The sequence below is a fragment of the Mauremys mutica genome, chromosome 9, assembly GCF_020497125.1.
Source record: "Mauremys mutica isolate MM-2020 ecotype Southern chromosome 9, ASM2049712v1, whole genome shotgun sequence".
Lineage (NCBI taxonomy): Eukaryota > Metazoa > Chordata > Testudines > Geoemydidae > Mauremys > Mauremys mutica.
In genome coordinates, this window is record NC_059080.1 from 77623313 (window position 1) to 77635428 (window position 12116).

Sequence of the window (12116 nt, forward strand, 5' to 3'; positions counted from 1 at the left end):
AAAAATTCCACCTGGGGTTCTGTTTGTTGTCCCTCCATTATTTCTGCATCACGTATCCACATATGAAAAGATTTTTCCTACTTTCCATTTCTGCAAACTCAGCATAGGATATGACTGTCAGGCTGAGTTCTTTCCTGCTCATCACCAGTATCTGAGACTTTCTGGCCAAATTCTGCGATCAGTTTTATCTGTGTAGTCTCATTGTCTTCAGTAAGGTCACACAATGTAAATGCCAGCAAAATATACCCCAGGATGGTAAACAGTTATATTGATGGTTGTAAAGGATCCAACAAAGGGGAAACCAAAACACAAACAAAATATATCTCTCCCCACACCCACCCTCCTTTAAGACATTCACAGGAAAAGAGCAGCCTTCAAGTTCAGAAAATCCTTACCTCAAGGCCCAGAGTAAATTCCCCAGACCTGAAGAAAAGCTCTGTGTAAATTCAACAGCCAATAGAAGTTGGTTCAATAAAAGATACTACCTCAATCCACTTTGTCTAGTATCCTGGGCCAGACACAGTTACAAGACTGCATAGGTCTTCCAGTTATTCATGCAAATTAGCAAGGTTCTACTTTGTTAACTAATGAGGAAACAATGACTATTTAAACCTGACTCATTCTAAAACGGGTATACACAGTCTATTTTCAGCTGAACGTCTTCGTGGTGAATTGGAATGCACATTAGGGGTAAAACCCTGGCTCCATTTAAATAAATGGCAAAATTCCAATTGACTTCACTGGAGCCAGGACTTCACCCTGATAAGTATACTGATTCTAATGATTGCAGTTTTACCTATTTATTTCATTAGTATTACACTGACTGTGTGTTGACCTTTTAAAAAAAAGTGGCTGAATATTTTCATGTTATAGATACTCCTTTTATGTGCCCAAAGATGCTAATTTTTCTGTTGATGAGTTTACCCTTTTGAATTTCTGTTGTAAGCTTCACTGTTTGTTAAAGTTTAATTCATTTTTAAATTGTTTTTCTTTCCCCCACAGTGGCCGTATTGTGTTAATCCCAGAGTTCAGTCTTCCTTTGGAGTATTACTTAATTCCATTCCTAATTATAGTGGGAATCTGCCTTATACTCATTGTCATATTTATGGTAGGTGTTGGTCTTTAATCTTTTTCCTTAAACAAAACAAAACAAAAAAAATTACAGGACTGTGGCCAATTGAAATGAGTATGGCCCTGAATGCTTATTTAAAGAAACAAATAAACAAAGTTTCAGGTAGTATCTAAACAGATTGTACTCACCTTCAAAACTTGTGTCATTAAGTCCATGGTAAGAATTCGAAGCACCCTCTATACCACAGTACTACTTTTCTTTATTTGTCAGTCATCAATCTGCTTTGTTTAAAGGGAATCAAAGCCATAGCAACTGTCCCACAAAAGGAATTTCTCTTCAATGCTAGCTCTCCTTAAAGGATTGTTCTGGCTCAGTGAATGAAAGGAGCTGCAGAGCCAGCAAGTATACTAAGTTTCGTGTCATCCTAGGACCCAGTTGCACAGGGAATATCACTACTGAATTCCTCCTGACTGGAGACCAATAATGTACTGCAAATGTTTTAATAAGGAGCTTGTACAAAAGTATTTCCCCTTAACCTTGTGATAGACCTTGTCTCCCAAAGGTGTATATGCGTTACAGATAGGACATTAGAGGAACTTAGGGTGACCAGATGTTATCAGGACTGTCCTGATATTAGGGGCTTTGTCTTATATACGTTACTACATCCTCCGCCCCTGAAAAAAAATAATCCCGATGTCTCACACTTGCTATCTGGTCACCCTAGAGAAGGGATCGGCAACCTTTGGCATGCGTCCATCAGGGAAATCCACCTGCAGGCCGGGACAGTTTGTTTACCTGCAGCAGCCACAGGTTCGACTGATTGCAGCTCCCACTGGCCGCGGTTCGCCGTTCCAGGCCAGCGCCCCCAATGGCCTGGAATGGCGAACCATGGCCAGTGGGAGCTGCAATCGGCCAAACCTGCGGACGCTGCAGGTAAACAAACCATCCCAGCCCACCAGAGGATTTCCCTGACGGGCCACGTGCCAAAGGTTGCCAATCCCTGCCCTAGAGGGACTGGGGAGACAATGCATTTAAATAAAATATTTTCCTCCCTCTCTCTGATGTGCCTATCATTGTGGTATCTAACCATAACAAACAGCTCCAGTTGCCAAGCATACTAAGTGCCTCATGCTGGGAACATTTTATTTTGATCCTGAAAAATATCCTGAGTTGATTAATAGCAGATTGTTCAACCTTGGGCTTGGGGTAAAGCTGGAGAGGGTGTGGCGGGGGGTGGGGGGAGCCTTCCCTGTGAATACTTTTGGAAAATACCTGACATCTGGTGCAATCTGGTACATTGCAAAAACAAAAGAATTGCTCTTCAGAAACATTCATGAGCCCCAGGGGTAAGCCATCTGTGGCAGGGATGATTTAGTAGTATAAAGAGAGGGAGGGTGAACTCCATTAGAAGCAGGGAAACTGTCTCAAGCTTCCTGTCAGTTTAGCTGAAAAATTTTAACAAGGGGCTGTTGAGAGCGCCTAAGGGTATGTCTACACTGCAGCTGGGAGCTCCTGAACAGGCAGACTTGCACTTGTGGGGCTTAAGCTGGCATTTTAAAAACATCAATGTGGACATTGCAGCTCAGACTGCTCTCAAGCCCCTGCACTCCCCCAGGCTTGAGACCTGAGCTGCAGTCCAAGCCCTAATGTCCATCCTGCTATTTTTAGTGCGCTAGCACAAGCCCCACTAACACAAGTCTGTCTACCCAGGCTGGGAGGATCGTTCCCCTCTGCAGTGTAGACATACCCCAAGAATCTCCTCAAGCACATCACTGCTCCTCCCAAAGAACTGGGATGGAAGCTACTTATGATTTGAATTTGAACTTTTCAATCCAGTTCTCAGCAGGAATCTTCACCCTGGTCTGCACTACAGAGTTAGGTAAACGCAAGGCATCTTATGTCAACCTAACTATGTAAGTGTCTACACTAAAATTCGCTTCTGATGATGTGACTCGCCCGCTACACCAACTTAACTCCACTTCCATAAGAGGGGTATAGTCAATGTACAGTCAAGGTTGATGCGGTATGAGTGTAGACACTGCGTTTCTTACATCGACTGTTACTCCCTTTCAGAAGCTGTGCCACAATGCCCCACATTAACGGTTCAATCGGCGCAAGCGCTCCTGGTGAGGATGTGCACTGCCAATGCAAGGAGGAAATTACTGCAGTGGCTATACACCAGTGTCAGTTAGGTTGACAATTTTGTAGTGTAGACATGCCCTCCAACTGGGTGAGTAACTTAGAGACTCACTCCCTAACTGTTCTCTGATCAGAGTCTCTGGTCATCCATAATTCTCCTTTTCCATAAGAAGCAGCCTCCACATCAAATGCAGTATGGTGCATTTTTACAACTCTTTCAGTGATGACTCATGTTACATTGATGGTTATTTTAGTTATTTTGAATTATACATTCAAATTAAATTATAATTTTAAAAGCGCCTTTGGCACCATTAAATCAGTGACATAAAAGATTAAACCCAGATACTTTTCCTCTTCCCAAATCCAGAGAAGAAAAAAATAACCAACCAGAGATTACCTCAAACCCAAACAATACCTTGCCTTGCCAACAAACACCAGCCCTCATTATATCCTTCTTCCCCCAATAGCATGGGTAAATAGATAGTGCAGTGTGTTCTGAAGGTCAGCAGATTCAGACACTTCAAGCCAATGGGTTAATAAATTCCATGGATGATGGCCCTCGTGGAGAATGCTCCACGAATAGCCTTTTCTCTTAAATTCTCAGTGCTCCAGCTCCAACTCCAGCACCTCTGTTCATCTGCTCAGTGTGAAGCTGAAGTTCAAAAAAGCAACCAAGATGTTAGGGTGCATAAGGAATGAGATGGAGAACAATACAGAAACTATTGTAATACTATTATGTAAATCAGTGGTACTAGATTTACATTTCATCTAGAATACTGTGTGCAACACTGGTCACCCCATCTCAGAAAAGACAGATTAGAGGGCATGGAAAAACCCTCATATGAAGAAAGATTGTAAGGTAAATAATGCTAATCTTTTCAAAGGAGATGAATAAGTGGTTATGAGAAAAATATATAAAATAATGAATGGTCTCTAGAAGAGATAGATTATGAGCTTGATTTCAGTAGAATGATAATTTCACCCCAGATTTCCATCATGGATGCCTTATCAGTAGAGATTCTTTCTTTAAAGGTGCTTCTTCATGCCTTCTTGTAGACTTTTGCCACCAGTTCAGCTTCTCATACTCCATCTTGGTGTTAGAATAGCTCTAAAGCTTCCTCGTGAACTTCAGGGGAGTCTTCTTCAGGGCAAGAAATTAACTTAGACTGATTTATGTAGATCAGCAAGGGACAAGACTGATATAACAGAAACTAGACTGAACTCATCAAAAGGCCACATCTCCTTAGAATTGCAGCTATTACCCTGACAATAGAAAAGACAGGTTTCTGCATTACAAATAACATTAACCGTGTTACAGGAAATATATGTGGAATTTTGTTGGGATAGCAGCAGAATATCCAAGCAAAGGCCACCCATACAAGTTGAACAATTTGTCTTTTTTAGGTATGCCTTTTGAGTGTAGGACCTATAGATATCAATGTAGAAAAGGCCAATGCTCTGAATTAGCACAGTTTTGTAACAATTGAATGGGATAACAGCACTGTGGTGGTGCCTAACTGACACTTGCTGAAATGAAAACCCCGATTTTGGGACCAAACAACTGTCTGTGCAAGCCTGAAGGGCTAGGCAGGATTAATTTTGGGGAGCAAGCCACCCACTTGGTGAGGCACAGCTGAGGCATTGTGACTATATCCTCTGAGTCCTTTGCTCATATATTGGAAAAAGCAGGGGAGAAGGGTAGGTCTGTAAACTCTTCCTTGGAGTTAAAAGTCATGTAAATTTAACCTTCCAAATGTGAACCAAGTATAAACTACTTTCTTTGTCTGCAGATAGCCTGAAACAATGGCTCTGAGGGGTCTGGACTCCTCTGCTTCCATTAATCTCTTATGATGTTAACTTTAATTTTTCATACGGAACTATAAATATAAAGAGAGGGATATAAATATTTCCAGGTGAACTGTGGGATGCTGACAGATGAATACTGGGTCAGATTGTGTGCTGAAGAATTGCAAGCCCTCATTTTGTTTAGTTGTACTTAAATTGTAATTTTTTTTTAGATTCTTTACAAAAAGGACATTTAAGACAAGAAGGTACCTATTACAGACAGTGCAAAGGGCAAGATTCACCATATATACACTGAACATACAGCCATACAAGGGCAATTTAGTACAATTTTGTTTGACTTTAAATTTAATTAAAGCACACTTCCACTAGGCAACTATTTTTTATCCATTGTGTGGCTGCTTAAGAAAGATTTTTTCTGTATAACATTTTGAATGAAGGGCAGGAATATCAGAAACATTCTGAGCCTCATAAATCAACAGTGTAACATACAACTGCAGCCTGTTGGATAAATGTTTACAAGCAGAATTTTAAAATGTAAAATGGTTAATTTTGTGTTTACACCAATTCATTTTGCTAAAAGTCTTTTAGATTGACTGTGAATGGTAAAAATGTAAGTTACCAGTACTTCAGCTTTATTACACTTATAAAAGAAAACAAAACAAAAAGCTGTTTCTAAGGGCTAGCTACACTGGCAGCGCTTTAACGTGGCTCCCAGCGCTGGTGCACTGTCTACACTGCCGCTTTACAGCGCTGAAACTTGCTGCACTCAGGGGGATGTTTTTTCACACCCCTGAGTGAGAAAGTTGCAGCGCTGTAAATTACCAGTGTAGACAGGCCCTAAGGTGAAAGGTAATCCTTTCATGATATAGATTTATTACATCAGTTCAGGCCATCCATAATTGAATTGACCAGGACATTTCTCCTTAGAATTGCACTTCTTTCATTTCCCTCAATTGTATCTTCCTAGGGCAAGGGAAAACAAAAAACCAACAGCAGCTGAGCTGACCCAAAAGGCTACTGCCATAGTACATTGTTCCCAGGGGACCAGTTGTCTAAACCAACATAATCTAAAGATACCAGGATAGATATTACAATGATAGAGCCATCACAAATTATTTAAATACATTAATCTCCAGGGCATCTCCTCCTCTCTGAATTGCAAGTAAAATACCACCTTGGATTTTTACACCTCAGTGCAGTGCATGGCTATAAACTTGTGCTACACTGCTATCAAGTTGAGGGCAGAAATACATCTGACCTGTGTCCTGTTCCTTTTTCTCTGTAGTCATGAATGAGAGGTTACTCAGATATCCAATCAGACCTTCGCTTCAGCCACTGGACTGAACCCAACAGAATCCAGACATGCTCTCCCAAAAAATTTGTTGGAATTGGTCCTCCAACACTTCTTCCCATGAAGCTCAGGTTTTAAATAGGAAATAAATAAGAGGCTGTCTAGCATCTAAATCCCAGATGATTAACTGCAATTGTTATGCTTATAAGAAGCACATGGGATCTTTTTCAGGGGAAAAGGCAATAAGTCGCATTTATTGGAAAAACAACAGTTAGCATATTAACAACAATTAGCATTCAATCACACACACGCACAGTCCCGCCAGTCAATGTTACAGTTGACTGTTGTTACAGTTGTTACAGTTTGTCTTTTAGCACCATTGATCCAGTCCACAGTCCGGATCAATCTAGTGGCCAGCTAGGTTGATCACGGGTAGGGAGGAGTCAGGCTCTGTCAGTTGTGACACGATGCTCCGGGGAAATCTTGGCAGGATGAACCCAAAGTTTCATTGCAAGGCACCCTGTTTATATAGTGATTTTCCTTCACTGGGACCAATGAGTTTTGCACTGTCATGCTGTTGTTTAATGAGTGCTTGTTTTTTTTAATTATTTTTTTATTTTGTATTTTGTTTTCTTATTAATTTTTTTAGGGAGTTACCCCAGGCTGGTTTTAATTACAGCTGTTTTGTTCCAATTGATAGGTGTCTGTTTTATTTTTAAAGTTGTTAAAATTAACATTTCAATAGGAGCATGTTGTAATCTCCTGGCACCCTTGTGTTTGTCCTTGATTCCTTCCTAAAATATCTGGTCTGGTAATGGCCTTCACATTTATTTTTTAACACACACATTCCTCATTCATACACAAAACAAAATTCATTTACACAAAACATTTAAACAAAAACAACAAATTGCAATGCAAAAAAAAAATCATTGCATTTTTTTACTTATTTTAAAATGATATACCTAGAACAAAATGGTAACCCTAAAGGTCTGTCACTGCCTTAAAATCAGCTTCAGACACAAATTCTGGATAATGCATCTTTACCAATGGCCCATTAGGCCTTTCCTTTCTGCTATTCAAAAAAAAAATGGCTAGCAAAATATAATCAAATCATACACCTATACATTTAATACATGCTACATTATTATTCTTTATTTTTTATTTTATATTATATAAAATACAAACAAAAAATCCTACTACTACGAAGTTCACACCTGGAAAAAAATGACTGGAAGTTCAGTCTCCAAACAACGGGAACATCTAAATATGCTATAAATGCAAAGCAAAAAATGGCAAGTTTGTTTTCCTGAGGGAAGAATTACACTGATATCAACATTTCAGCTAAACTGTCATCAGATAGCATGTTTATAACACACATCGTGTATTTCGTCTGTATCACTCATACCTACATTTATACTTACATTATATTAAAAAGAGATAAGGGGTAGTTTTATAAGAATAGCAGTGGTGAGAAAGTGAAAACAACTCCTTAAGTGATTATCAGATGGCAAGGAAAATTAACATTGTTTATAACACTAATATTCAACAGTGTTTATTGTACCATAAGGTAGCTAGCTGCACAGTCTCTTCTGCTGTGCCTGTATAACTGTTACAGTTATCAAAATGGTGAGCTCTGCCATTTTCCAAGTTGGATTGTTCAGTTTGTCTTTTAGCACCATTGTAGTTAAGGCTGTCTCATCATTTCCTTTCTAAAATTGGCCATGAAAATAATCTCATCATACAAAGTCAGGACATAGTAACATACTAAAAATATCTGTGGGACTGTAAGAAAAATAAGAAGGATTTATTCTGTGTGATCAAAGGGAGCAAGATAGGAGACAGCCTGAAGTTAGAAAAAGGGAAACTGAAGCTAGGTGCTACGAATAAATTCCTGCTAAGCAGGGAATAATCTGCCTGCGGAGTTACACTGGTGTAGAACCACTGTAAATGAAAACAAAGTCAAGCCAAATGAGCCATATACTGCCGTGACTACACCACCTTCAACCCCATTGACTTGAGCCAGGGTGCTGCTTCAGTGGGGTTGTACAGGATGCAGCAAGGAGTTTGCCATTATTTCCTATTAAATTATTTTCTGTATAAATGTTATATACATTCAGCTTTTTAGTATCATGGTCATCTAGAGATCTTACTGGTGTAAAATTATCCTGCTTCACTGCTGTTTGTATGTATACCTCTTTGCCCTTGAGTCCAGCTGGGACAAAGGTGGCTGTATGTTACCCCAATCCTGGGGACAGTTCATCTTTGGCTAACTTAGAATGGGTGCTCACAAAACAAAACTGGCTATTTCATTGTTCTATTGCTGTCTTTTGTGTTTCCATCATCTTATTTATGTCTGCTTCTTTCCAGATCACAAAATTTGTGCAAGATAGACATAGAGCAAGAAGGAATCGGCTTCGAAAAGATCAGCTTAAGAAGCTTCCTGTACATAAATTTAAGAAAGGCAAGTGGATCTTGATTGTCTAAATAATCCAACTCCATTGGTCTTAAATAAATACTAATACCAAATGGATTTTTTTATAGCTTTGAAAACCAATTCTGAGACTACTTAAACTGGACAGTGCCATTTGAAATGAAAGCACGTTCTAACAAAACAGACATCTTGGGCTCCCACTGAATTAGAGAGAGTTTTGACATTTGCTTCCATGGGAGCTGGAGCAGACCCTACATGTACTATTGTGCTTTAGGAGTTTATTATGGTATTTTATACACCTCATACTCCTGGGGGAATTATGCACCACTGCACACATGCAGAATTCATGTCCTTCGCAGATTTCTTTGCTTCCCTGCAGAAAATGAAAGGGAAGCCACAAGAGTGGTCACACGCCCTGCCCCAGCAGCACGGGCGCATCGTGTTGGGTGCCTGGAGCAGCTGCCAGAGAGGTAAATCTCTGCTGGGGGTGTGGCTGGGGATGCCCTGGCCCGTGGCTCCTACCCTGCGCCAAGCTCAGCTGCTAGTACCAGCTGGGCTGGGGAAGACAGAACTTCCTCTTCCCCTGCAAGGAATGGATGAAGCAGGGTCAGATCCACCCCCAGATGCAGGAAGCTCCACAGCCCCTCCTCTGCTTCCTGCCCCATCACGCCTCAGCCACAGTCGGAGGGATCACTGTACAGGGAGCTGCTCCTCCCATTTGCCCAACTCCTGTACATCCAGACCCCCTCATACTTAGACCCCTCCACCAAGCCTCACCCTTGCACCTGAATCCCCTGCTGAGCTTCACCCCTGCATCCAGACCCCCCTACCAAGCCCATCTCCCTACATCCAGACCATCTCCTGCTATGCCCCACACTTGAACCCCCACCCTACTACACCACCCCGATGAGCCCCCCTGCACCAGATCCCCACCCCACTGAGCCCCAAGCAGCTGCACCCAGACCTCCACCCCACCAACCCCTAGTCCCTCAGCACCCCACCAACCCCACTCCCTCAGCACCCCACCAACCCCACTCCCTCAGCACCCCATTGAGTCCCCCACACCCAGAAACCACCCCACACCTGGATCTCCCGCACACTAATCCCCTCCACACTTGGATCTTGCCAGCTGAGCCTGCTTGCCCCACACCTGGATTGGGGGCCAGGGCTGGGTGTGCTTGCGAGACTTTGTCCCCCCTCGCTCGCTATCTTGGTGCGCATGGAAGGGAGAGGCAGGGCCCCGGGGCGTTTCTGGAGCAGGCCCGGCTCTTGCACTGTGTCAGTCTGTGTTCCGGGGGCAGGGCTGCAGGGTGATCTCCCATCTCCTTGCAGCCTGTGGCCTGTGCTCCCTACTGCCATGCTGGAGCCTCCACATTCATTTATTGACAGATAAAAATATGCAGAATTTTTCAGAATTTTAAAATGTGCTCAGAATTTTTATTTTTTTTTGGCACAGAATTCCCCCAGGAGTAACTTTAAAGCCAGTGCTAAACTTAGGGTTATTTCTTATGTACTAAATTTTAACTGTCAGCTCCTTCACACCCGAATGGCTCCTGTCCTGTTTGCTCTCACTGCATTAACAGCGACTACAAGACAGTGTGATGTTTTATTTAGTCATGTGTCTGGAAACAGAAGTATTTGGGGCATGTAAGTTGCCCACTGTTTTAGAGGGTCTGGATAAGCTGAACTGCGTTGTGGGTACAATTACCCACTTTTCTGCAGTGTGTGCTGCCTTCCCTCCAATGCTCCTAGGAAGCCAGGGGATGTGATCAGTTAAAAATTTAATTCCAAAATATTTACTTTGTATAGAGTTAATCACTAAAAGTTAGTCAAAATGACTAAACGCACACTGAGAAATTAAAAGGGCAATAATTTATTTTATTCAGTGCAGTAGAACAAGCCTTTGACAAGGTCCCTCACCAAAGGCACTTAAGCAAAGTAGGCAGCCAGGAATAAGAGGAAGGTCCTCTCATGGATCAATAACTGGTTAAAAGATAAGAAGCAAAGGGTAGGAATATAGGGCCAGTTTCACAAGGCAGAGAGGTGAATAGCTGGGTCCCTCACAGATCTGTACTGGGATCTGTGCTGTTCAAAGTATTCAGAAGTGATCTGGAAAGGGGGGATGAACAGTGAGGTGCCAACAATACAAAATTACTCATAATAGTTAAGCCCAAAGCTGACTGCGAAGAGTTACAAAGGGATCTCACAAAACTGGGAAACTGGGTGACAAAATGGCAGATGAAATTCAACATTGATAAGTGTGAAGTAATGCACACTGGGAAAACATAACCCCAACTACACATACAAAATTATGGGGTCTTAATTAGCTATTACCACTCAAGAAAGAGATTGTGGAGTCATTATGGATAGCTCTCTGAAAACATCTGCTTGATGTGTGGCAGCATTCAAAAAGGCTAACAATGTTGTATAACAACTATATAAACACATAGTACATCCATCCCTTGAATACTGTGTACAGTTCAGGTAGCCCCATCTCAAAAAAGATGTATTAGAATTGGAAAAATATGACAAATGTGCATCTAAAATGATTGGGGTATGGAACAGCTTCCATATGAGGAGAGATTAAAAATACTGGGACTGTTCAGATTGCATAAGAGACTAAGGGGAGATATGATAGAGGCCTATAAAATCATGAATAGTGGTGAAAATGAAAAAGGAAATGCTAAATTTACCCCTCTACATAACACACAAGCAAGGGTTACCAATGAAATTAATAGGCTGCCAATTTAAAAACAAACATAAGGAAGTACTTCACTGTGCATAGTCAACCTGTGGAATTTGTTCCCAAGGGATGTTGTGAGGGCCAAAAATATAACTAGGTTAAAAAAAGAATTAGATAAATTCATGGAGGATAGATCCAGCAATGGCTATTAGCCAAGATGGTCAGGGATGCAACCCTATGCTCTGGGTGTCCCTAAGCCTTTGACTATCAGAAGCTGGGAGTGGATGACGGGATGGATCATTCGATAAATTGCCCTATTCACTCCTTCTGAAGCATCTGGCACCAGCCTCTGTCAGAAAACAGAATACTGGGCTAGATGGACCATTGGTCTGATGCAGTATGGCTGTTCTTATTTTCTTAACAGCTGTCTCAAAAAGTCCTGCATGTTTTGGTCTGCGTCCAAAGAAAAGGAGTATCTACTACACACTTCACATTTGGTCTTTTACACACGCTATAATTTTGCCATGTAATAGTTTATTTGTACAAGCTAGTTGTAGGTACAAAGTAACAATTGAAGAGAATTCCATAAAAATAAATGACTACTGCAAAGCTCATGTTAATGTGCAATGTATTTGGGTGTGCAAAAGTATCACTTTAGGGATTGGTTTAGATTCAAGGACAGAGCCATATGCAG

General features: G+C 41.4%; 1 protein-coding gene across 3 annotated transcripts in view; it reads left to right on the top strand.

The window, feature by feature from the left end:
* Positions 1-12116, top strand: part of RNF13 (ring finger protein 13) — a 105301-nt gene that overhangs the window by 69039 nt on the left and 24146 nt on the right. For all 3 annotated transcript variants that reach the window (XM_045029910.1, XM_045029909.1, XM_045029911.1), the window contains exons 7-8: positions 1003-1108; positions 8676-8769. In XM_045029910.1, coding sequence (XP_044885845.1) covers positions 1003-1108; positions 8676-8769 — 200 coding nt within the window. The remainder of the gene's footprint in view (positions 1-1002; positions 1109-8675; positions 8770-12116) is intronic.